The sequence below is a fragment of the Indicator indicator genome, chromosome 34, assembly GCF_027791375.1.
Source record: "Indicator indicator isolate 239-I01 chromosome 34, UM_Iind_1.1, whole genome shotgun sequence".
NCBI lineage: Eukaryota > Metazoa > Chordata > Aves > Piciformes > Indicatoridae > Indicator > Indicator indicator.
Genome location: NC_072043.1, coordinates 1,259,533 through 1,285,146, shown reverse-complemented (window position 1 = coordinate 1,285,146; position 25,614 = coordinate 1,259,533). Strand labels below are relative to the sequence as shown.

General features: G+C 54.3%; 2 protein-coding genes across 2 annotated transcripts; both read left to right on the top strand.

The window, feature by feature from the left end:
• The first annotated feature begins 1,331 nt into the window (after positions 1 to 1,331).
• Positions 1,332 to 8,077, top strand: MPZL2 (myelin protein zero like 2). The gene is made up of 5 exons (XM_054395526.1): positions 1,332 to 1,386; positions 4,742 to 4,908; positions 6,010 to 6,220; positions 6,974 to 7,118; positions 8,017 to 8,077. Exons 1-5 carry the CDS (start codon positions 1,332 to 1,334, stop codon positions 8,075 to 8,077), a joined length of 639 nt encoding a protein of 212 aa, XP_054251501.1.
• A 3,026-nt stretch (positions 8,078 to 11,103) lies between these two features.
• Positions 11,104 to 18,395, top strand: LOC128977865 (myelin protein zero-like protein 3). The gene is made up of 6 exons (XM_054395556.1): positions 11,104 to 11,191; positions 12,429 to 12,595; positions 13,721 to 13,931; positions 15,260 to 15,416; positions 16,515 to 16,578; positions 18,369 to 18,395. Exons 1-6 carry the CDS (start codon positions 11,104 to 11,106, stop codon positions 18,393 to 18,395), a joined length of 714 nt encoding a protein of 237 aa, XP_054251531.1.
• Positions 18,396 to 25,614: the final 7,219 nt, after the last annotated feature.

The following is a 25,614-nucleotide window of genomic DNA, read 5'->3' as shown; positions in this document are numbered from 1 at the left end:
GAGCCAGGGGGAGTCCAGAGCCCCTTCTGGACTCAGAGCTCAGCCCCCTCTGCCCCTGGCCCGCTTTGGGCTGGCAGTGCCTTTTTCGAAAGGGTCCCAAGGCTTTGCCGCCCGTCGAGCCGCCGGCAGGCGTGGAGCTGGCCTGGCCCCGCTAGAGGGCGCTCCTGCCCCTTGCAGCCTGCTCTGCTCCCACCGCCGCCCACCCGGAGCCCTCCCGCCCCTAACCTGAGCCTGATGCAGGCGAAGACCCCCACGGGAGTGGGGCAGGAGCCTGTCCAAGATGTGCTTCCAGCGTGGGCAGAGTGGGAGCTCACGGTCCTGCCGTATACCTCTGCCTGGAGCCGACAGAGCTGTCAGAGCTGCCCGTAAGGCTGTGAGAGCAGAGGGGATTTGAGAGCACACTTCGTAGATTCACAGTCACAGAATGGTAGGGGTTGGAAGGGACCTCTGGAGATCATCAAGTTCAACCTCCCTGCCAGAGCAGGGTCATCCAGGGCAGGTCACGCAGTAACACATCCAGGTGGGCTTTGAAAGTCTCCAGAGATGGAGATTCCACCATCTACCTGGGCAGCCTGCTCCAGGGCTCCAGCACCCTCAAGGTAAGGAAATTCCTCCTCATGTTTAGAAGGAACTTAAGTTGATGCCCGTTACCTCTTGTCCTGTCACTGGGGACCACTGGGCAGAGTCTGGTCCCATCTTCCTGACACCCACCCCTTAGATATTTGTTAAGTATTAATGAGATTCCCCTCTCAGCCTCCTCTTCTCCAGGCTAACCAGCACCAGCTCACCAGATCAGTGATCCCTGCAAGGTATCTGTTTCAGGAGGGAATTTCCATCCTCTGGCTGCATTCCCACATCGCTGCTATTGGCTGCATGGTCTGGGTTGCCTCTTTTTTTTTTTTTTTTTTTTTTTTTTTGGGAGGTTGGGGGGTGGGTTGCAGGCTTTTGTCAAACGATTGCCCCTCGTTCCTTCGGGCTATCACTAAACACCTTCACCCTTTCTTCCAGGAACAAAAATTACCTCCCCCAAGAGGGGAGTGGTTTCAGGTGGAAGTTGGGAGGAGGGATGATTGCAACACAAAAGAGCAAAGGAATATGGGAGGCAGAAGAAATTAAACTTGCCTTGAAAAGCCACCTCTTTCACACCCAGAGGTGAGCTGGGCTGGCCGCACCTTGCCTTTGGGAGCCGGGGCAGGGAGTGCTCCGAGTAAGGAATCTGCTCTACGCTGCTGGGAAGACTTGGAGGGAAACTCAACTTTCGTCGGGGTAGTGAGAACCTGATACGAGTGCCTGGTGCGGCTCAGCCTGCGCAGTCCAACCTTCTGCTCCCAATGCTTGGCCCCAGCTGGCTGAGGGCTGTGCTCTTCCTGGGAGTGCAGCTGCGAGGTAAGGACACCTGGAGCCGCCCGGCCTCTGTTGCCATTTCGCCTTTCCTCTTCTGATCCCTTAATTATCATCCTGATCGAGCAGCGGCTTTGCAGGAGTCGCAGGCGCGGGGGTTGGAGGGGGGCTGCGGCTCTCTGGGTCCGGGGCTGGCTGCGAGCGGCACGAAGTGATTGAGTTGGGTGGACAAACAGGTTTAGGTGTGTTCAGGAGGAAAGTGAACACTGAGCTCATTCTGAGCTCCGGTTACACATCTTCTCTCCCTCCAGGAAGATGGACTTTAGTCCTAGATATCTTTTTGTTCGCTATCTTTGTTACTAGACAGTTAGAGATTATTCAAGAGCGGCGGCTTGAGATCGTTCCCACCGCAGCAATCCCGGGCGGGCCGAGATCGTTCCCACCGCAGCGATCCCAAGCAGGCAGCAAAGCTGCTTTTTAGGCTGTCAGGTAGTGATAGGACTGGGGGGAATGGAGCAAAACTAGAAATGGGGAGATTCAGATTGGATGTTGGGAAGAATTCTTCCCCATGAGGGTGGTGAGACACTGGCACAGGTTGCCCAGGGAGGTGGTGGAAGCCTCATCCCTGGAGGTTTTTGCAGCCAGGCTGGATGTGGCTGTGAGCAACCTGCTGTGGTGTGAGGTGTCCCTGCCCATGGCAGGGGGGTTGGGACTGGATGAGCCTTGAGGTCCCTTCCAACCCTGACAATTCTGTGATTCTATGAATTTCCTGTGGCAAATAAAGATGGAATCGAGGAAGACCATCTTTTGAGTAGGGTTATCGGTTGGACTCGGTGATCCCGAGGGTCTTTTCCAATCTGAATGTTTCCGTGATTCTGTGATCTCCTCCTTTCCCAAACCCATCAGCACATGGATACCCTGGGCAGGGGTTGGAAGCAACCTCTGGAAATCATCGATTCCACCACTACCATCCTCCCTGCCCCCACCAAAGCAGGATCACCTCGGGCAGGTCTCATTTCCCACCGCTTTTTATTATTAATTTTTTTTTTCCTTCTAAAGGAGTTAAAAATGAAAAGATTTGGCTCTGAATCTTCGATGGCTGCCAAGGAAGTTTTTTTTTTTATTTGTGAACACCTTCAGTGTTGTGGCGTTCCAAAGGTTCATTTATTTATTTATTTTCCGTTGGGAAAAGAAATCTGGCCAGGAAGTCCTTGGCTGTAAATGATTTTCAAGCACAGGAAATGCAGCGATTGTCCTTTTACGGGGCCGCATTTTACAGCCCCGGATTGGTCGGGGTTGGCTTTGGGATTTTTTTGGGGGGTCGTTTTGGTTCGGTTGGGATTTTTTGGGGGGGGGAGTTTTGTTTGGATGAAGTTTTTTTGGAGTCGTTTTGGTTCGGTTGGAATTTTTGGGAGCTCGTTTTGGTTGGGTTGAGTGTGGGGGGGTTGGGCCAATTGGTTTGGGTTGAGGTTTTTTGAAGGTCGTTTTGGTTGGGTGAGGGGTTTTTTTGGGGGGGTCGTTTTGTTTGCTTGGGGTTCTTTGGGGTCTCCTTGTTTGGGATTTGTTTGTTTGGGATTTTTTTTTTTTTGGTGGGGGTGTTTGTTTAGTTTTGTTCTTTTTGTTTGTCGGGGTTTGGGGTGTTTTTTTAGGTTTTCTTTAGGAGGTTTTGGGGTTTGTTTTGTTTGGATGGGGTCTTGGGGGTCTGTTTGTATTTTTTTTTGGTGGGGTTTGGGTTGTTCGAGTTTTTTTGAATTAAAGTGGGATGAGTTAATTCCTCTCCCCAAGAGCCAGGAATTTATTAACGCCTTCTTTTTCTGCTGGGTTAATTTGACCACTGAAGAAAAGGAAACTCCAAGGGAGCACAGGATTGAGAACAAGGAAGAATGTCCCTAGCAGCAGTAAAATGTTTAGCACAGCCCTGCTCGGTGGAAACCAACCCAGTGAGAGTTGAAGTGGACAGAGAACCAACACAGTGACAGCAGAGGCGGGGAGGGGAAGTGGGAAATTGAAGCATCACCGTTCTGGTTTTCATATTTTTCACTTTAATTCCTCTTCTGTCCTGCTGGTTGTCTCCCTTCCAAGCCAGCACCGAGTCAGTGATGCTAACTTTTTTTTTTTTTTTTTTTTAAGTGGCAGCTGTGGTGGTTTGGTTAACAGAAGCTGCTTCTTTGATAAACAAATTCTTAAATTTACCTTGAGGATTTCCTGTGCAGCTCCTCTGTGTGATTCTATTTCACCAGAGCTGTCTAGCTGGGCTCTTGACCTCCTAATGGGTGCTTCTTATATCAATGAGAGCAGTTTGCATGGCACTCAGGCTACTAATACAAAGTGCCTCAAGGAAAGCTCTAGCAAGGGAAACAGCAATTGGTTAATGGGGCTCAGCAGTTCCTCTGGAAGCTGCTTTGCTGAAGAAATCTGCTCCGGGGAACTGAGTGCAGTCCCCTGGCACTTGTGAGAATGTGACCAGCACAAGCACATGAAAAGTGGTCTGGGATCTTCAGTGCCAGTCAGCAGCAAGGGTGTGTTTAAAGGGGGGTGGTGTTCACAGCAGCGTTGCACCCGCTAGGTGTCACATTTCATAGATTCATGGAATGGTTTGGGTTGGAAGGGGCCTTAAAGGTCATCCAGTTCCAATCCCATGCCATGGGCAGGGACACCTTCCACTAGAGCAGTTTGCTCAAGGCTCCATTCAAGGCCTTGAACACTTCCAGCTCCACAACCTCCCTGGGCAGCCTGTTCCAGTGTCTCCCCACCCTCATTGTCAAGAATTTCTTCCTAATCTCCAATCTACATCTGCCCTTCTCAAGCTTCAACCCATTCCCTCATCCTATCACTCCCAGCCCTTGTCAAAGTCCCTCCTCAGCTCTCCTGTAGCCTCTTCAGGTACTGGAAGGCTGCTCTGAGGTCTCCCTGGAGCCTTCTCTTCTCCAGGCTGAACAGCCCCAGCTCTCCCAGCCTGTTCCCACGAGGGAGGTTGTCCTCATCCCATAGGGGCCTTTGCTCATGCCCTCCTCCCCCCGTCTAACTCTATTGTTCCTTTAGACAATTCCTCCCCAGTGGTCCTTTCCCAAGCAGTTATCAGATCTGTCAGTGTTTAACTGTGAAGCCACAAACCCACAGCTGCTGTAGCAGCAGCTCAGGTGAATGCAAGCTTTAAAAGCAGCATTGTGTAGCTTGCACAGCACCTGGCAGCAGCCACGAAGCACAGGGGGGGAACCTCTTGGATCCTGCATACCCAGGATCATCTCCCTCACTATCTGTGTGCTTCTCACTGTCAGGTTAAGCATTGACAGGGATAGATAAAGCAGGCAGCCCTGCAGTCTACTAGCAGATAAGAAGTGATGAGCTTACTCCTGGGCAGGATTCATCACCTCTAACCTCTTTTCTTTCCCCCCTGCAGTGCTGTGGCCTGCAGCAGCCGTGGAGGTTTACACTGCCAAGGAGGTGAACGCTGTGAATGGCACCAACCTGAGGTTAAAATGTACCTTTTCCAGTACCAGCCCCATTAGCCCAAACCTGGCAGTCACCTGGAACTTCCAGCCAGAGGACCAGAGCTCTCATGAGCCTGTAAGTGAAGCCTTTATGCTGCATTTCATCACTGCATGCTTACTCAAGTAAAGCAGTCCCAAGACTCAGCACTGGGTCAGCTCTGTGACTGCCCAGATTCCAGGTGTGGGCTTGGGCAAGCACACAGCACAAGGAACTGTCTTTAGAAACAGCCTCCTGGGAGCAGCTGGGTCTAGGCAGCTCTGCTGCCCCACTTCCATGTGCTGCTCCTACCACAGACTGCCTGGTGTCCAGCACTGACAGCTCCATAGAGTGCCAGGTTGGAAGGGACCCCAAGGATCATCTGCTCCAACCTTTCCAGGTGACAGCAGAGTTGCAATGAGCTGGCCCAGAACCCTGTGAGCTGAGTCTGAAAACTGTCCAATGGAGGGGAATCCACAGCTGCCCTTGGGAGACGATTCCAATGTCCAACTGTTCTGACAGGGAAATATTTTCTTCTGGATTGCAATGGGAGTGTCCCCAGCAGTACCTTGTCCCCATCACCCCTTGTCTTCTCCATAGGACTCTTTGTCAGAAGGGAGTCTCCATCCTCTTGCTAGCCTCCCTTTATGCACTGCTCCATGGTGATGAGGTCTCCCCTCAGCCTTCTCTTCTCCAGGCTGAACACACCAAGCTCTCTCAAGCTTTTCCTCCGGTCCTCAGATCATTATCCTGGCCCTTCTCTGGACAGCACAAGGCACTGTCTTCAGAAACAGCCTTGGAGTTGCCCTGGGATCAGCTGGGCCAAGGCAGCTCTGCTGCCATACTTCCAGGTGCTGCTCCCACCCTCTCCAATAGATCATAGAATTGTTAGGGTTGAAAGGGACCTCAAGGATCATCCAGTTCCAACCTCCTGCCATGGGCAGGGACACCTCACACTAGAGCAGGTTGCTCAGAGCCACGTTCAGCCTGGCCTTAAAATCCTCCAGGGCTGAGGCTTCCACCACCTCCCTGGGCAACCTGTTCCACTGTCTCACCCCCACGGGGGGAAGAACTTCTTCCTGACATCCAATCTGAATCTGCCCACTTCTATTTTTGCTCCATTCCCCCAGTCCTCTCACACCCTCAGCAGTGCCTGTCTGGGCTGCCTGGTGTCCAGCACTGACAGCTCCTCTCTTCCAGGTGTTTCGCTACCTGAAGGAGCCCTACGAGCCCCCAGCAGGGCGCTTCAAGGAGAGGGTCACCTGGGACGGCAACATCGAGCGGCAGGACGCCTCCATTGTCATCTGGAACCTGCAGCCCACGGACAATGGGACCTTCACCTGCCAGGTGAACAACCCCCCAGACTTCTACGGCACCATCGGGGAAGTGCGGCTCAGAGTGGTGCAGAAAGGTGAGAGGCCAAGAACCCAGCACAGAGCCACGGATGGCATCGGGCTGGAAGGGAGCCTCCAAGGGCATCTTGGCCAACCCCCTGCAGGCAGCAGGGACAGCTCCAGCCAGAGCAGGCTGCACAGGGACACAGCAAGGCTGATCCTGAATGTCTCCAGGGATAGGACTTCAACTGTCCTGGGCAGCCTGTGCCAGTGTCTCCCCACCCTCACTGTACAGAACTTCCTCCTGATGCCCAACCTAAATCTGTCTCCTGATGTCCAGCCTAACTCTGCCCTGCTCCACTTTCAAACCATCACTCCTTATCCTATCACTCCAAACCCTTCTGAGCAGTCCCTCCCCAGCCTTCCTGCAGCCCCTTCAGATACTGATACAGCTCTAAGGTCTCCCTGGAGCCTTCTCTTCTCCAGGTTGTGCATCCCCAACTCTCCCAACCTGTCTTCACAGGGGAGGTTCTCCAGCCCTCTGATCATCTTTGAGGCTTCCTCTGGACCCTCTCCAGCAGCTCCATGTCCCTCTTGTGTTGGGGAGGTCAATGTGGTTTTGCCAGTGTGAAACACTGGATGGTCTTCCATGTTTGGGAAGAATATATGGAAGAAAAGGATGTATAAAGAGAAAGCCTGAGGGCTGTTGATGGATACAAGGAAAATGGAGCCTGAGGAAAAGTGATGTTCGTGGGGGTGTGCTCCCAGGCTCATAGCAAGAGCCCCTCTGTGCGTCCTCCATGCCCATGTCTCTGCTTCTCTCCACACAGTGCAGCTCTCAGAAATCCACTTCCTGGCAGTGGCCATCGGGTCTGCCTGTGTCCTGATGGTGGTGGTGGTGACAGCTGTGATCATCTGCCGGCACCGGCGCAAGAAAGCGGAGGAGAAGGGCATCGAGGTGGCAGACACCGAACTGTAAGGACAGAGGAGAAAGGCTCCTGAGGAAGCTCCTCAAGTATCTTTGCAGCTAGCCTGACTCATTGGCTTGGACTAGACACTGAGCGTCTGCAATGCAAAGCTGCCGGCGTAATTAGCGCTAATTGGCTGCTGAGTTGCAGTCAGAACAGAGCCCTGGGATGGGTGAGCTTTAGGAGACCTCATTCTGCTCTTGCTCTTCAGTCTCCTCACCTGGAGAAGGATTCAGTCACAGATTCATAGAATGAATCGAAGTTTAAATTTGAAGGGACCTTAAAGCTCATCCAGTCCCAGCCCCCCTGCAGGAACACCTCCCACCAGCCCAGGTTGCTCACAGCCACATCCAGCCTGGCTGCAAAAACCTCCAGGGATGAGGCTTCCACCACCTCCCTGGGCAACCTGTGCCAGTGTCTCACCACCCTCATGAGGAAGAATTTCTTCCTAATCTCCAGTCTCAATCTGCCCTCCTCAAGCTTCAATCCTCAAGCTTCTCATCCTGTCACTCCCAGGAGTCAAAAGTCCCTCCTCAGATCTCCTGTAGCCCCTTCAGGTACTGGAAGGCTGCTCTAAGGTCTTCCCAGAGCCTTCTTCAGGCTGAATAGCCCCAGCTTTCCCAGCCTGTCCCCATGGGGGAAGCTCTCCAGCCCTCTGATCATCTTCATGGCCTCCTCTGGCCCCTCTCCAGCAGCTGTGGTGGCAGTGGGCAGATGATCACTTTATGAACCTGACACGGGGGTCTCCATGCATGCTTGGTATCTTATCTGACCATGTGTGCCAGATGTAACTCAGAAGGTGTCTCTGCTGCTTGAAATATATGATGCTGACTTGGCCTTTTTCTAACTTTCCCCTTCGCCCCCCCCCTTTTTTTTTTTTTTTTTTTTTTTTTTTTTAATAACAGTACAGAAAAGGAGAATCTGAAGGTCCGAGAAGAGAAAGAAGCTGCTCCCTTAGAAGAGTAGAGATCTTTGATGGTATGTACAGTGCAGGTGTTCACTCAAATATTTACTAATTCATATCTTAGAATCATAGAATTGTTAGGGTTGGGAAGGGACCTCAAGGCTCATCCAGTTCCAACCCCCCTGCCATGGGCAGGGACACCTCACACCACAGCAGGTTGCTCACAGCCACATCCAGCCTGGCTGCAAAAACCTCCAGGGATGAGGCTTCCACCACCTCCCTGGGCAACCTGTGCCAGTCTCTCACCACCCTTATGGGGAAGAATTTTTTCCTAAACATCCAATCTGAATTTCCCCATTTCTAGTTTTGCTCCATTCCCCCCAGTCCTATCACTCCCTGACACCCTAAAAAGTCCCTCCCCAGCTTTCTTGTGGCCCCCATCAGACACTGGAAGGCCACAAGAAGGTCTGTTCAGAGCCTTCTCTTCTCCAGACTTTTCTGACCAATCTTTCAGACTTTCCAGACTAATCTTGCTGTTACTGCAGACTTTTAAAGGCAGTTTTAGTTGGGTATTTATTTTCTGGAGCCATGGGAGCCACAAACAAACATCTGAGACCACAGCCACACTTTGTTCCTGAGGAGCCTTCAGAGAGACAGAAATGAACAGGCAGTGGTGGAGACTTTTTTTCCCCTCTCTCTTAACAGTGAAGGTTTCTCCACCCTAGTTGTTGTTGCTGCTTTCCCTGATGGGTGCCTGCCTTGTGGAGCAAGAGGGGTGAATTACTCTCACCAGTTCTGAACCTGATTTTTCCATTCATTTGATCTCAGTTGTTTTCAAATCGCCACAAGAAGACCAAAATTCCTTCCAGATTTGCTGACTCTGCTGGAAGGTTTCAGCATCTTTTTTTTTTTTTCCTCCTCCCTCACTCCATTTGTGAGGTCAGCAGTTGCCTCTAACTATTTCTGTTTTCAACAATAACCCTGAGTAATGAGGTCTGGTTTGTTTTCCCTTCTGCTCTTTCTTCTCAGGTCCTTCTAAAGCAGATGGTGAGAGGTTGTAATTTGGAATGTTGGAACAAAGCTGAATTACAGACGCCTCGTGCTGCCAGTGTGGTATCCCTGCTCAACCTGAAAGTCCTGCAAGGAAGGAGGGTGACAGTACCACAAGATGTAAATTTCCTTCGTTGAAGGAAAGCAGGGAGGACCTTGACCCATGAACAAAGAACTTTCCTTTCATCTTCACACCGGCAGAGTGTGGAGAAAGCTGCTCTGAAGACAAAAAAGAATAATGCCAGGATAGCTGAGTGAGCAGAGATTATTCAGTGGCTGAGCAGACAACTCTTGCACCTTAAGTGCTGCAAGGTGCTTTATGTGTTGCCCTGTGTTTTTTCCTCCCTCAAGTTTCCCTTTGACATCACGAGAAGGGAGATGGACTGAGAGGGATCACAGGAGCAGCCTGTGGCTACAACAGGCTTTCAGTCCCTTTGCTGCTGTAAAGGGCAACTCTTACAGCTAGGGAATTTATGCTGCTTTGTATTAGGGGGTGCTTTTCATGCTGATCTCATGCAGCTTTGCAACCACAGTAGCTGAGGTCGGTGCCTTCTGTGCAGCCACACACTTCAGCAGCTCTTCCCAGGAGTGGGAAAAGCTCTGCTGGCACTACCCCACGCTGACCTCCTTTCTGCTCAGCTCTCCACTTCCCACCGCCATGCAGGACGCTGCTTTCCCCTGCTCAGCAGCCTCCTGAGCGCCCTTGCAGACACTCCAACCCTGTAGCTGGCTGCAGTTCCAGCTCAGAGCCTGCCCTGTGCAAGTGCTGCTGGCCATGCTGAGGCAACCTCCTGCTGCTCTTTGGGGTGTCAGCAGCTGGCAAGCATCAGCCTTCCAGCAACAACAGCAACACCCCTGCCTGTGGGTGCTGTTTGTTGCCCAGGTGCCCCCCAGCACATCTTGCCTGATGATAGATTGGTTCTCCTTCACATCTCTGAAACAAAGGGAGCCCCTTGATCTAGTTCAATATGGCAAAGCCTACCTGATCCCTGCTTGCTGCAGGCTTCTCTCCCACCCCAAATCATTCACTTTGGTCAGGGATTGGCACAGGCTGCCCAGGGAGGTGGTGGAGTCCTCATCCCCGGAGGTGTTCCAGAAACCTGTGGCCACGGCACTTGGGGATGTGGTTCAGTGGCCATGGTGGTGTCGAGTTGAATGTCAGGCTGCAGGATCTGAGAGGCCCTTTCCAACTCAAACAATTCCACGATAAATGAAACCACAGCACTGTTACGGTGTTTAACCAGCACCAAACCAACACAACCCCCCCCCGCCTCCTTCCCCAGCCTGTTTGTTTAAAGACTATCTTTATGGCTTTATAACTCTCCTCTGTGTCGCGCCGGCCACGTTGTCTGTGGCGATGTTTTTGTTTTCAATTGTGTGCCATAAATAAAGGAGCCACGTGGAGAGCAGCGGCGGTGAGCTCAGCGCTGCGACGCAGGGATGTGCGGCGCCGGCCGGAGCTTTGCTCTGAATGCGGCCCCCGGAACCGGGGTTTTCGGGGTGCCCGGCTGGGAGGGCAGGGGCTCCCTGCTCCCTCAGAGGGCAGAGAGAGCCCGCCGCCGGAGGGTCGGGTCCTGCATCCCAAACCGGCGCCACCCCTCTAGGGCCGGGGTACAGGGCTGGGGCCGCTCCAGGGCCCGGGGAACGGAGCTGGGATCGCTCCCGGAGGCGCCGACCGCGGCTAGGACCGGTCCCGGGGCCGCGGAACAGGGCTGGGGCTGCTCCCAGAGGCGCCGACCGCGGCTAGGACCGTTCCAGGGGCCGCGGAACGGGGCTGGGACTGCTCCCGGAGGCGCCGACCGCGGCCAGAACCGCTCCAGGGGCCGCGGAACGGTGCTGGGACCGCTCCCGGAGGCGCCGACCGCGGCTGGGGCCGCTCCCGGGGCACTTCACGGCCAGGCCCTTCGCGGCGGCCCCAGGTAGGCGCCGGCCGTTGCCATGGCGACGCGGGGCGGCCATCTTGCGGCTTGTCCCCGCCCTCACCTGCGCCGCCCGCGCGCAGGTGAGCCGCCATGTTGCGGCCGTGAGCCCAGCCGGGATGCGGTGTGGCGGCGGCGCGGTGGCGGTCGGCGGCGGCTCCCCCTCATCCCTCTTCCTTCTTCCGCGAGGGTTCCTCCTTCTGCTCGGTAACGGGGCCTTCCATCTCCGGGGAGTGCCGCGGCGGCGGGAAGCCTCGCACGGAAGGCGGTTGCGGAGGTGGCGGTGTCCCGGCGGGCTGGAAGCTCCGGGAAGCGCCGAGCAGGAGTGCGGCGGCGGCGGCCGGCCGGGCCCCCGCGGGGCTGTGCGGTCGGTTGCCGGTGCGGGGAGTGCTGGCAGCGGCAGGAAAAGCCATGGGGTGCCGTGGGGCGAGCGAAGCCCCCCGGCAGGGCAGGGCAGGCGGCTGGCTGCGTTCGTTTGCTGTCTACAACTCCCTGAAGGGAGGTTGTAGCCGGGTGGGAGTTGATCTCTTCCCTCAGGCAACCAGTGACGGAAGGAGAGGACACAGTCTCAAGGTTTGGGCTGGATGTTAGGAAGAAATTCTCCCCAGAAAGCGAGATTGGCCATTGGAATGAGCTGCCCAGGGAGGTGGTGCAGTCACCGGCCCTGGAAGCCTTTAAAACCGGACTGGATGAGGCACTTGGTGCCATGGTTTAGTTGATTAGCTGCTGTTGGGGGATAGGTTGGACTGGGTGACCTCGGAGGTCTTTTCCAACCTCCTTAATCCTGTGATTGTGTTACCCGCTCTGCTCGCTGCCCGGCACTTGGCTCCCGCTGGCTTTGCTGAGGTCCAGCTGCTGCCCTCGGGCTCTCGGTGCTCTCGGTCGGGAGCAGAAGGAGGTGTGTTTGGTAAGACCCCTGTTTGATACTGGTGGTGGTGGAAACAGGGTGTGCAACGCCGGAAAGTCACCCTGGGACTGGCAGGTGTGAGTAGGAGCAGCAGAGGAGTCAGCTGGAGCAGGTAGAGCAGAACTTGCTGCAGAGCATCCCCGGGATGGGGTCCAGGAGGATGGGGCCAGGCTTTTGTCAGCGGTGCACAGTGCCAGGACAAGGGGTAACAGGCACAGGTGGAACGTCAGAAGCTCCATCTGAACATCAGGAGGAGCTTCTGTAATTTAAGGGTGGCAGAGCACTGGAGCAGGCTGCCCAGAGAGGTGGTAGAGTCTCCATCCACTGGAGATGTTCGAAACCCACCTAGATGTGTTCCTGTGACCTTGCCTTGGAGATCAGCTCTGATCTCCAGAGGTCCCTTCCAACCCAACCCATGGTGAGGAGGCAGTCAGCATTGTGCTGCTGTCTTTGGGCTTGCACCTTTGGGTTATCAGCACCCCAGTGCCTCACAGCTAACTGGAATCTAATCCTTGTCTTCTGTGCTTGTTCCATCAGGTGCCTGCAATGTCCTTTCCCTGGAAATCACAACCAGTCCTAAAGTGAGAGCCTTCATTGGGGAACAAGTCTTGCTGAAATGCTCCTTCAAATCCACTTCTCCCATCACTGAGAGCCTGATGGTGGACTGGACATACAGGCCCCTCACAGGTGGTCAGATTGAGACAGTAAGTGACACAAGGACTTTTCTTCTGGTGGAGGTTTCTGTGCATGCAGAGGATCTGATGGGGCTTTTCATGTCTGCATTGCTGTGCTGCTTCATCTCTTCAGGTTTGGGACTCTCATCATCACCACCACCTTTCCCATGTGATTTTTTTCGAGTGTTTCTTAGGCAAAAAAAAAATGATGGTGATGTTAAAGGAGATGAAGTTTGGGTTTGGGTACCAGGGCTGCACTGGGTGCTGGAGCTTTGTGTAGAATGACCTTAAAGCAGTTGTTTGGTGGCTTGCTTGAAGGCAGCTGTACCTGAGGAGCTTTGTGGTGCAAGTCTGCAGCTGAAATATCTTGGTGTGAGAAGATGTGTGCAGGGACAGTCTGAAGATGATGATGGCAGCCTCTGAGGGTTATGGGCTGCTGCTTGCTGGTTTGTTGGCAGTGTTTTGACAACCAAGCATAAATGCTTCAGTCTGAAAGCCCTCTGGAAGTGGCCCATTCAGAGTGGGAACAGAAATGCACATCTACTGTGAAGGTGAGGATACACCCAGGTTGCCCAGGGAGGTCATGGATTACCTCCCTGGAGGTGTTCAGAGCCAGGCTGGATGAGGCCTTGAGCAACCTGGGCTGGTGGGAAGTGTCCCTGCCCATGGCCCCTTCCAACCCAAGCCATTCTATGAATCTTCATGGCCTGTCAGCAGCTTCTGCTGCCCAAAAAACTTTGAATTCTTAGAGGAGTGTCCTCATATCTGGCACAGAAGGGTGGTGCTTGTATGAAGTGAGGTCTGCTGAGTCTCTGCTCACAGGACAGCAAGAGCAAAAGCTGAGGAAGCACAAGGAGGCAGGGAGTCTGTTCTGCCCTGCTGCAGATCTGCAGAGGGGACCAGGCTGGTCAGAACGGTGATGATGGCGTCTGAGGGCTGAGGATGAGAGCCTGGGAGCTGTAATGAAGTGGAGCTGACTCAAGAGTTTTCAAAGTGGGACTTGAAAAGGCCTCCTGCATTAGCAGTGTTGTGACTGCTTAACCTGCATTCCTCTGCTTAGTACCCAAAAAGTGCTTTGCTTTGCTCCTTACTCAGCACTTGGAGTGTTTGATTGCTGCATTGGTTTTTTTTTTTTTTGTCTTTGCCTCCTTGTAGATTTTTCATTACCAGTCTGTTCCATACCCAACAACAGTGGGAAAGTTCAAAGACAGAATATCCTGGCTTGGGAATGTTGCCAGGGGTGATGCTTCCATTGCTATCCAAAACCCAGGGATGAGTGACAATGGAACCTTCATCTGCAGCGTGAAGAACCCTCCAGACATGTACCACAACATCCCCCTGACAACACTGGTGGTTACAGAGAGGGGTAAGCAGCTTTGGCAGGAGCTTAAATGAAGTTCCATGTTGGAATTTCAGCAGGAGTTACCTCAGGAAGGCTGCAGAGGGACTTTTCATGAGGGTGTCTGGAGACAGGACAAGGGGGAATGGTTTGAAGCTGAGGAGAGCTGGAGCTGAGGAAGAAGTTCTTCAGTAGGAGGGTGGTGAGACTCTGGAACAGGCTGAACAGGAGGGCTGTGGATGCCTCCTCCCTGGAGTTGTTGAAGGCCAGGCTGGATGAGGCCTTGAGCAACCAAATCTAGTTGAGAGATGTCCCTGCCCCATGGCAGGGGGGTTGGAGTAGGTGATCTCAGAAGTCCCTTCCAACCCAAACCATTTTGTGATTCTCTCTGAGTTAAATACACTGAAAACTGCTGAATTTATCTGGGGACAGGAAGGGACAAATGGAGGCTGTGCTGACAACAGCCATTCAAAGTGTGCACTTGCTCAGGAGTTCCAACCTCCACACATGAGAGCAGAAGAGCAAGTGAAATGTTTTGGAAAGAGTGAGCTAAAAATAACCTGCCCCACCACAAAGCTGCTCAGTGATGCTTCATCTCCTCCTCTGCCTCGTGTGCCAGGCCTGCCCCAGATCTGCAGCTCAGGCTGTGGTGGAGCTGTGTCATCAGCTGCCTGCCTTTGTAGGGTTTTTTTTTTTTTGCACATGCAGCACTCTGTGGTGCTGGGGCTGTGCTGGGAGTCCTACAGTCAAGCTGCCTCCCATGTGTCACCTCTGTGCTTTGTGTGACAAGGCCAGCAGGCTGTGGTCTGGGTGGGTGTTTGCCACAGGGGCTGACAGCTGGGCTTGGTTGTATTTTACACTTATTTGTGTCCAGTTCTGGGCTCCTCAGGTCAAGAAGGACCTCAGGGAACTGCTTAAAAGAGTCCAGCACAGAGCCACGAAGCTGCTGCAGGCAGTGGAACATCTCCTGTGAGGCCAGGCTGAGGGAGCTGGGGCTTGGAGCAGAGGAGCCTGAGGGTGACCTCATTGCTGGGGATAAAGATGTGCAGGGCTGGAGCCAGGCTCTGCTCAGGGATGGCCAAGGACAGGACATGGGGCACTGGATGTTCCTTGGGAACTGAAGGGAGGGTTCCAGAACCCTGGAGCAGGCTGCCCAGAGAGGTTGTGGAGTCTCCTTCTCTGGAGACATCCAAAACCCCCCTGGCTGTGTTCCTGGGTGCCCTGCCCTGGGTGCCCCTGCTCTGGCAGGGGGGTTGGACTGGATGATCTCTGGAGGCCCCATCCAACCCCTACCCTTCTGTGACTGTGTGATTTTAGCAGTGGCAGAGCTGGGCTGTTCTTTGTCTTCCCTGCAGGCCTTTCCTTCCAGCTCACCTCAGCAGTGCTGCTGTCCATTTTAGTGTTCCTCCCTTCCATCTTCGTGGTGGTTCTGCTGTTGGTGAGGATGGGAAGGAAATTTGGAGTGCTGAAGGAGAAGAAAAAGTCTGGCTGTAAGAAGTCCTCCATTGAAGTGTCTGATGAGTAAGTTCTGGCTGGAAGCTAGAGCCTGTATTTCTTCTTTTGCCTGTTGGCACAAGCCAGAGGATGCTTCCTCCACTCTTACTCAGTTCACAGCTCTCAGCATCTGCAGCTCAGCCACTGAAATCTACTTCTCCATATGCATGATTTAGCCAGTGGTGAGAAAGCTTTGGAAAATCCCCATGGTGGAGCATAAGCTTAACTGCTGTAGATCCTCTTTTGCTTGGAGTGAAGCAGTTTAGGCTTAGAAAGTCTTTCACTTCTGTAATTGGATTTATTTCAGCCTCAATCAGGAAGATATTCTGCTGATGTGAGCTCTCTGGGTTGTGTTTTGCTCTGAAGGATCCCTAACAAGAAAACCAAACTGAATAATGGAACTACTACCCCTCTGGTGGCCTCAGCAGAGGTGCCAGGTACTGAAGGAGCCTTGGAGGCTGAATTCTCTTCTGAACTGGAGAGGATTCTGTTCAGGAGTGAGGATTTTGCTCTGCTGAGACCTTACCTGCAGTGCTGGAGCCCTCAACACAGGAGGGACAGGGACCTGATGGAGCAGGTCCAGAGGAGGCCACAAAGATGATCAGAGGCTGGAGCAGCTCTGCTGTGAGGACAGGCTGAAGGAGCTGGGGATGTTCAGCCTGGAGAAAAGAAGGCTCCAGGGAGACCTCAGAGCAACCTTCCAGTACCTGAAGGGGCTCCAAGAAGGCTGCAGAGGGACTGCTCCCAAAGGCCTGCAGGGACAGGACCAGGGGCAATGGTTTGGAATGGGAGCAGAGCAGATTGAGATTGGATGTGAGGAGCAAGTTCTGCAGCAGAAGGCTGCTGGAACACTGCAACAGGTTGCCCAGGGAGGTGGTTGAGTTCCCATCCCTGCAGATATTCAGGGTGAGGCTGGACAGGGCTGTGAGCAAGCAGGGCACTTCAGTGGAATGGCTGCCTTCAAAATGAAGGAGCTGACATTCTGTGTCCTGTTTGGTTTTGCTCTGCAGAACCAGGGCTTTTTCTCATGAAAGCATCAGCTCAGTGTGGCAGAACTAGAATGCAGAGGAGGTCTGTGGGGGGAGAAGTCCAACCTAACCCTGTGCTTTTCTGCAGGCCTGAACAGCCAGAGAGAGGCAACTGCTTGGGCAAGCTCAAAACCTGGTGCCTGAACTGTGTGGTAAGTGAAAGCTGCTGTCAGCAGGCTTGGCTCTGTCAGCTTGGGTGCTCAGAGGAGGTGCCAGGAGCAGCAGGTAGAGCTTGTCAGACACCCCTGGATGTCAAGGAAGGCTCTCAGGTGGCTTTGCTGTGTGAGGCTTTCCAGGTAGGGGCTGCAAGGGGTGAGAGCTGCCTGGGGGGGAAGCTGTGCTCAGATCCAGCAGCCTGCTTTTTTGTGTGACTTCACTGAAATCCAAGCTGGCATTTCAGGATGACAATTCAAGGGGGCAGAGGCAGCAATCCCTCAGTGCTTCTTGCAGCCTTGGCTCTCTCCTGGAGATCCTCCCTGCTTCCTCTGCTCTCAGCCCAGCAAGCTGCTGCCAAGCTCCCGTGCTTGGTTTGTTGCTGGCTTTGTGCCTGTTTGTTTTGTGGTGGAAGTGGTGGTGGTTGTCTTCTGGTCCTGCTTGCTGCCCTGTCAGCAAGCTCCTGTGTTGTGCTGGAAGGGCTGAATGCTTTTGCCACCTGCTGTGCTTGTTTCCTGCAGTGTGTTGGCACTGCTCTGGCACATTCCAGACTGAACTCGCTGAGATGCCTAATTTGAGAGGGTTTTCATCTTTCCCTGATGTGTCCTACAAAGCAGCCTTACCTCAGACACACCTTTTACACCTTGTCTAGAGGCTCAGGAAGTAACACTAAGGAGGATTTAAATATGTGTTGCTTGATTTCACTCTTCTCAAGGCAGTGATTGAGCATCTCCTGCACACAGGAGCCTTCAGACAGGTGTGTGCTGGTGGTTTCTGGGCTTCAGTAGGCACTGAGTGAAAAACAAGCAATTATTGCAAGCTGCATTTGAATGTTTACAGTTCTGCAGGAGCCACAGCAGTTAAAACACAGCAGAGCAAAGCTTCCAAGAGGTGCAGGCTGCAGAAAGTGCTTTATGCAAAGAGGGAGAGTTGCTGTGGGAGATGGAAAGGCTGGTGCAAGTGACATGCTAGAGGCACCACTTCTTTAGTGCTGGTGGAGAGAGAGAGAGAGAAGGCTTAGCCAAGCCCAGAGGTGTTCTGGAAAGCATGTAAGCTGCTGTCAGAAGCATGGGAGACTCAAATTCCTAGAATGGGTTGGCTTGGAAGGGATCTCCAAAGCCAGCAGGGACATCCTCCACTAGATCAGGTTGCTCAGAGCCTTGTCCAGCCTCACCTGGAATGGGTCCAGGCATGGGGCCCCAACCACCTCCCTGGGCAACCTGTTGCAGTGTTCCAGCAGCCTCCTGCTGCAGAACTTGCTCCTCACATCCAATCTCAATCTGCTCTGCTCCCATTCCAAACCATTGCCCCTGGTCCTGTCCCTGCAGGCCTTTGGGAGCAGTCCCTCTGCAGCCTTCTTGGAGCCCCTTCAGGTACTGGAAGGCTGCTCTGAGGTTTCCCTGGAGCCTTCTCTTCTCCAGGCTGAACAGTCTCAGCTCCCTCAGCCTGTCCTTGTAGCAGAGCTGCTCCAGCCCTCTGGACCTGCTCCATCAAGGCCTGTGTGGAGGGCTCCAGAGCTGGCCCCAGCCCTGCAGGTGAGGTCTCCCCAGAGCAGAGCAGAGGGGCAGGATCCTCTCTCTCCAGCTCTGGCCACACTGCTTTGGATGCAGCCCAGGCTGCCATTGCCTTTCTGTGCTGCCAGTGCCCACTGCTGGCTCCTGTCCAGCTTCTCCCCCCCAGCACCCCCAAGTCCTTTTGTGCAGGGCTGCTCTCAAGTGTTGTTGAGTTGATGATGTGGTTCCTGTCTTGGTGCTCAGCCTCTGTTTGTCTCTCTGTCCTCCCTGTTTAGGACACGGATGAGGACGATCCCTACTGATGAAAGGTCAGAGCTGTGGATAGCAGAACAAAGCTCCAGCCATGGCTAGCTGGGTAGGAAGGCTGCTGGAGACCCAATGCTGACTTCAGGACCTGCTCTGGTCTTGGTAGATTGGAAGAAGAATGCTGATAGCATCATTCACTTTGATTGAAGCACAAAATAACCATTTGGGAAATCTTTCTAATAGACTGAGGGGGAAAAAAGGAATCTCTTAACCTCCCTTCTGCAGTGCCTCCAGAAGAAACCTCAGTGCCTGCAGCTGTGTTTGCTCCCAGCAGGCCCACAGGACATGGTTCTGAGTTGACTTGCAAACTCATTCCTTTGTGATTGGTGAATTCCCCCTTTGCTGTGCCCTTGGATTTGAATTGCCTGAAGCTGCAGAGCAGTGCCAGCTCCCAGCAGTGCTCAGCACTGGGCACTGCCAAGCTTCTCCTCTCTTTTTTTGGGTAGCAGCTCAGATCAAGTTGGTGTGTGGCATCCTTTGCCTTGGAGCAAAGAGAACCTCTCCTGCTTTTTCACTCCTCCTTGGTTTCCTCTGCCACTCGATTCCAAGACCACTGTGTTGTTCCTGCTGTCTTCTGCTCCTCAAGTCACAGTGGGGTCACCTCACATTGCCAAGGTTCATCTTTCCTTTTATGTTTCAGCTGTCCACCAGCTGCAGCACCAGGTCCAGCTCTTTCTCCTTGCAGAAGTGAAGCACAATTCACATCAAACTGGTTTGGTTTTGCAGTCAGAAATGGGGACTCTGTTCCTGGGGACACATAACCCCATCTACCTCAGCCACTGCCTCCCATAGTGTCCAAAGGAGCTTTCCAGGGGCAGCAGCCGTCCTGTTCCTCCTCTTTTCTTTTTGGATGTCTTTCTAGGGAAGAAGCTAAAGGTGCCTCAGTTCTGCCTGGGAACAAAGAGTATTTCCTCCTGCAGCAGCAGTGGACAGCAGAGAGCAGTGGGCTTCAAGCCCTACTCTAAGCAGCTGCTGTTTGCTGCTGACCAGCACTGCTCAGGCTCTCACATGTGGTCCAAGTTTACTGTTGGCTTTGATGTGCCCTTACCAATAAATTGCTTTGTTTCTTTCTGGGCCATGGCTTTTATTTAGCTAAGTCACAGAATCGTAGGATAGGTTGGGTTGGAAAAGGTCTCTGAGCTCATCCAGCCCAACCAACAACCCAACCCCACCATGGCCACCAAACCCTGGCCCCAGGTGCCATGGCCACAGGGTTCTGGAACACCTCCAGGGATGGGGACTCCACCACCTCCCTGGGCAGCCTGTGCCAATCCCTGACCACTCTTGCAGCAAAGACATTTTTCCTCCTCTCCAACCTAACCCTCTCCTGGCACAATTTCAGGCCATTTCTTCTCTTTCTATCACCTGAGACTAGGGAGAAGAGCTAAATCTGGCCCATTGTAGTTGAACTCAGAGCTGCCAGCCTGAGTGGCTGCTCAGCTATAGAAATTGTCATCTGCTGAGGGCTGAAGGTGCTTGGGGACAGATTTAACCCAAGAGGGAACAGGTCCCCAGAGGTCTTTAGCAGCTCTATGACTGCAGCTCGACTGAGCAGCCTGCTCTAGCTGGAGATATCCCTGCTGCCTGCAGAGGGGTTGGACAAGATGCCTTTGGAGGGTCCCTTCCCACCCAGTGCAATGTGAACTTGTCAGGGCTTCAACTGCACAGAACTTCAGCTGGAGGTGTGCTGAAGGTCCTGGCTGCAAGGCAAGTCAGCTCTGGGTCTCTATTTTGCTTCTGCGTGCAGCTCAGATTTCAGCAGCTGCTGCTCCCCCAGCCAGAACTTTCCTGAGAAAGGATGTTGGTGGGTTCTGCAGCCTGAGGAAGTGGCTTTGCTGCTCCCCTCTCAGTCCTAGCACATCACTTGGGTTCTTTGTGGAAGTGAAGGAGACTCTGTTGTCAGCATGGGGCTTTGCCTTCAGCCTGTGTGAACAGTGGGCTGCATCCTGGGCAAGTCCTTCTGCTGCACAGCTTAAATGTTCCCCTGGAAGCTAAGGGCATGCAGGTGTTGAGCTTCACTTCCCCTTCCTTTGCCAGCTGTGTGAAGATGCTGTGTGTGCCATCAGAACTGATCTGGGGTAGAGAAGAGTGGTTGGGGGATGGAGCAAAAATAGAAATTCAGATTGGATGTTAGGAAGAAATTCTTCCCCAGGGGGGTGGTGAGATGCTGGTAGAGGTTGCCCAGGGAGGTGGTGGAAGCCTCATCCCTGGAGGTTTTTGCAGCCAGGCTGGATGTGGCTGTGAGCAACCTGCTGTGGTGTGAGGTGTCCCTGCCCATGGCAGGGGGGTTGGAACTGGATGGTCCCTGAGGTCCCTTCCAACCCTGACAATTCTGTGATTGCTGTGGTACTCCAGAGGAAGAGGAAAGATGAAAATGAGCTTTCAAAGTGGCTGGGGTGGGCTGGGGGTTTGTGCCAGCTAAAAGCAGTCCCTGCTGTCTGGTCTGTGTTTCAGAAGGGGTGAAAAGCCCCTGGGGTGGCCCTTCTGCCAGGTAGGTGCCTGCTAACCTGTGGCCCCCAAGAGCATTGAGGGCAAGGCTCAGCAAAGAAAGAAACTCTGTGCTGTGAGGGTGGGGAGACACTGGAACAGGTTGTGGATGCCCCCTCCCTGGAGGTGTTCAAGGCCAGGTTGGATGAGGCCCTGAGCAAGCTGGGCTGGTGGGAGGTGCTCTGGCCATGGCAGGGGGTTCTGTACCAGCCCCTTCTCCATTCTGATGTGTCAGGACCTCCATCTAGCTTTTAACTTCCTCAGTGAAAGTGACCATCAAGCTGAACCTGAGATGTGACTTGAAACCAGAAGCTGATGAGATAAGTCTCAAGCAGACATCCTGAAGGAGGCTTTAGCAACTGGTTCAGAGACTCTGAATTTGTCACTGAAGAACCTTTTGCTCAAGAGGCAACTTGGCTGCCCCAAGCCACACTTGGGTGAGTGTCTTTTTTTGCCATCATATTTACTTTTTTAGCTGTGTATTTTCTGAAAGGAGAGTTAGGGAGGGTTCTGATGCCATAGGAAAATGTGGGGGCAGGATTCAGAGATTCAGAGAATGGTTTGAGTTGGAAAGGACCTTAAAGATCATCCAGTTCCAACCCCCTGCCATGGGCAGGGACACCTCCCACCAGCCCAGGTTGCTCAAGGTCTCCTCCAGCCTGGCCTTGAACACTTCCAGGATGGTATTTGTGTATTCCCTCCCCCCAGATCTGTTTAGCAAAGGCAATTACTCTGGGAAAGGATTTGGATGTGTCAGCACTGCAATAGACAGAACAGCCTGGCTGAGTGGGTGCTGTCTTCAGCTGCTGCATGGCACAGAGGGAAACCCTGCAAAAATCTGTTCCCAGACAGAGCAGAATTTATTCTGAGAAACAGCGTAAAAAGTCCAGGAAGGACCTGGTGGCAAATAAGGACCTCGGTAGCTCAGGGGCAGCAGCTCGGAGTGCAGCTACTCTGCTACACCGAGGCTCTGCGTGCTGAGGGCCTGCTTTGAAGCTGCTTCCTCTTCTAGGTCCTGCAGAGGAGTGGTCCTGGGTGGGTGCAGCTCTGCTCGAGTCTTAGAGCTTTGAACAAAGCAGGAGGCTGTGCCCTGCTGCAGTGCAGCAGCTGAGAGCTGTGGAGCTGAGCACAAATTGTGCTGTTTGTAGGTTACAGCAAAGTGTGGCATGGGAGAGCTGCAGGCAGCAGGCAAAGCACACAGCTCTCCCCTCCACATCCACCCCCACACAACCCAGCCCTCAAGCAGGTCATGGGTGATGAAAGGCAGATCTGAGAGGATTCTAAAAGTCCCTCCTTGCCACTCTTCAGGATCTTGTGCGTGAGAATGGGAGGGTGGTGAAAAATTGTTTCCCTACTAGGAACAATTTCTGTGCTGCAAGAGTGGTCAGGGACTGGAGCAGGCTGCATGGGGAGGTGGTGGAGTCCCCATCCCTGGAGGGGTTCAAGAAACCTGTGGCCATGGCACCTGGGGACATGGTTTGGTGGCCATGGTGGGGGTGGGTTGCTGGTTGGATTGGATGATCTCAGAGGCCTTTTCCAACCCAACCAATTCTGTGCTGTTCTGAAGGGCTGAGCTGCTCTGCCATTGCTGGCTGCAGGCCATGCACTGAGTGGAAAGCTGTGGGGACTGTTCCTCAGCCTGGAGCAGAACCATGGCTCCTCTAGCAGCTAATTCTGGGCCTGCAGTCCCTGTCTGAGCCTGTCTCAGGGTGCTTCTGAGAAAAATGCACTTGGAAAGAACAAGGAATTAGAGAACATGCCTGGCCCTGCAGAGAGAGGGAGGCTTTCCTGGGGGCTGAGCAGTGATGGCCAGGAGGAGCGGAGCCACTGTGGCTGTTCCTGCCGCTCCCTGGTGTGGGCATGGAGCTGGCATGGCCTCTGTCACCTCCCTGCTGCCCTCTGCACCTGGTGGCACTGTCACTGCCAGTTCTGCACTGAGTGCCAGAGCCAGAGGTGCTGCCCCAGGAAGTTTGGTGTCGCAGGAGCACAGATCCTGGAGCTGCTCCAGAGGATGGAAGGGACAGGAGCAGATGGACACCTTGCTTGTTCTTTCATACAGGCTCAGAGCATGGCTTGGGTTGGAAGGGGCCTTAAAGATCATCCAGTTCCAATTGGTGGCCAGGGATACCTTCTACTAGCCCAGGTTGCCCTCCTCCAACCTGGCCTTGAACAGCTCCAGGCAGGGGGCTCTGTCTTCTGTGGCTCTCTCCAGCACCCTGCAGCAAGGGCACTGATTTTGGTGTAAGGGCTCCATGTTTTCAGGGCCAAACTCCTCAGAGCAGGCAGCACAAGCAAACATCTCACTGCTTTCTGAGCTTGTCTGTGAACATCTCGGTTCAGATGCAAGAGACAACCCCCACAGGAAGGATTCATTACTTGGGGGGGAAAAGCAAAGGTGTTTCAGGCTGAGCCCTCCCCCAGCTCACTCTTCCTCCCCAGAGCGTTCTCAAACCAAGACCTACCTGACATCTGTGCTTCACTGAGTGTCAGGCTCCCAGCTGACAATGGCTGACCCAAGAGGCTGAACATCTGAACAGCAGAAGAACTGAAGGAAGCCTTCTCCTGACCTAGGGGTTCAGCTTGGTTGCCAGCTCTTGGTGTCCTGCCCCAGGGGAGCCTGACGCATGCCTCACCTCCCCTCTGCTCTTCTTTCTAGAGTAAGATGAAGGTGTTGCTGAGCCTGACTCTGGTGCTGACATGGCTGGGTAAGCTGTAAGTCATGCTGGTGGGTTTAGTGTCCCTGCCTGCTTTCCCCTCTGCTTTTGCTGCAGGTCCCACTGGTTCCTCTCTTCCCATGCTGAGAACCCCTCAGGGTTTGGCGTGGAGCTGGCAGCAGTAGTTGGGCTCCTGGGCACCAGGAACTCGCTGGGTGCTGCAAGGTCTTTCCCAAAGAGCTCACAGAGACAGGCTGCAGAATGCAGTGGCATCCCTGGATGGATCCTGTCCTTGTTCTGCCAGGCTGTAAGGCTCTGGAATTCCTTTGCCAGGTCTAAATACAGGGAGAGCTTTCCCAGGAATTGGTTCTGGCTCTGCTTGAGGCCATTGGCTCCTTCGATCTTCTCCACTGGCAAACATTTGTCATTTTCAGCTGCACAGCTGGTCAAGACCCAAAGAAACTAGTTTGGGAAGCTGTAGCACTTTGCATCTATAATTTACAGGGCACTGGACAAATAGTTGGTGCCTTGCCAGGGCCCAGCCCGCAGCGGCTGTGGACAGAGCGAGCAGAGCTGGGAGGCAGCACTAGCAGCAGACCTGTCGGAGCAGCTCCCTCTGAATCACCTCCCCCAGTTCCTGACAAACAACTGCCTGAGCTCAGCTTCTGTCAGTGCATGCAGAGTCTCTCTGGAGGAGCTCCAGGGACCTTTTCTCTCACTCATTTCCCCTTCCTGCTGCACACTCTGCAGCCCACCACAGCAGCCTGCTGCTGGCTCTGCCAGCTCCGTACCCTTTGATGCTGCTCTGCTGTCTTTGTTCCCCCGCTGCCCAGCTTCTCTAGCAACCCCTCAGCAGCACTGCAGAATCACAGAACGGTTTGGATTGGAAGGGACCTTAAAGATCATCCAGTTCCAACCCCCCGGGTTGCTCAAAGCCTCATCCAGCCTGGCCTTGAACACCTCCGGGGGGGGGGGGGGGGGGGGGAGGGGTGTCCACAGCCTCCCTGGGCAACCTGTGCCAGCCTCTTGCCACCCTCACTGTCCTAATCTCCAGTCTAAATTATGTGGCCAGACAAGTCCAATGCCAGGTCACAAGCCTGTGAGCAAGGGGTAAGGAAGCCAAATGGGCAGGTTGGGAAGGAGGAACTGAAGTTCATGTGGAGCAGCTGAATTGCCCTTGGCCTGGTGCAGATGAGCGCGGCGCAGGTTCTCCCAGCTGGTGACTCACAGGAACAACCCTGCAGGAGCTGCAGGCTGTGGCTGGGAGACGCAGAGGGCTGGGGTTGTGCTTTCCCACTCGCTGGTCGGGCGAGCGCAGCGGCCCCGGCTCGGGCGGCTGGGAGGATGAGCTGCCCCCCATGCCGGGCACGCCACGGGCAGGGCTCAGCCAGAGGCTTTGCCTGCACGGGCGGCAGGGCCTCCCCGCTCGGAGCCTCCCGCCCCAGCGTTATCCGCAGAGGAGACAGCCCATGGGCACGGGCAGGCTGCAGCTGGCCGTCCTGCCGGCGCTCATGCTGCTGTCCCTGTCCCCGGCAGAGCCGTGCCGCGCTGGGGCTGCCTGGGTGTTCACCCAGCCGCTGCTGCAGGCCGGCGCGGGAGACTCCGTCCTGCTCCAGTGCCGCCTCCTAGACTTCGTGTCCCGAGGCTGGACCATGGCCAAAGTGGACTGGCTGCGCCTGGCAGGAGATGGCACTAAGAAGGTGGGTTGAGCACCGGGGGCTGGCAGTGGAGCTGTGTGCTCCGGGGCAGGTGGAGGGCAGGGCGAGCCAGGCAGCCTTGGTGCCGTCGGAAGGCTGTGGGAGGTCTGTCAGCACAGCCCGGGCCAGGAGAGGAGAAAGGTTTCCTCGTCTAGCAGAGGAACACCTCCACCGTTTCCTGTGGCCCTGCACCGCGGGGGAAGCACTGTGCTGGGTTCTGCGTCCTGGGGCTTTCCGGGACAGCGTGGGAGGCAGCTGAGCTCTCCTGCGTGGGGAGGCCTCCCCGGGTAGCGGGGAAGAGTGTGGAGCAGGGAAGGCACCACACAGGGCACTGCCCTGCTACTGGGCTCCTTTCACCCGCTGCTGTCTGTGCCCTG

Coding starts and splice junctions, on each gene's coding strand:
- MPZL2 (XM_054395526.1), top strand. CDS start 1,332: ATGCTTGGCCCCAGCTGGCTGAGGGCTGTGCTCTTCCTGGGAGTGCAG. Junction 1,387..4,741: donor CCTGGGAGTGCAGCTGCGAG/GTAAGGACACCT, acceptor TCCCCCCTGCAG/TGCTGTGGCCTGCAGCAGCC. Junction 7,119..8,016: donor GAGGTGGCAGACACCGAACT/GTAAGGACAGAG, acceptor TTTTAATAACAG/TACAGAAAAGGAGAATCTGA.
- LOC128977865 (XM_054395556.1), top strand. CDS start 11,104: ATGCGGTGTGGCGGCGGCGCGGTGGCGGTCGGCGGCGGCTCCCCCTCA. Junction 13,932..15,259: donor ACTGGTGGTTACAGAGAGGG/GTAAGCAGCTTT, acceptor TCTTCCCTGCAG/GCCTTTCCTTCCAGCTCACC. Junction 16,579..18,368: donor CCTGGTGCCTGAACTGTGTG/GTAAGTGAAAGC, acceptor CTCCCTGTTTAG/GACACGGATGAGGACGATCC.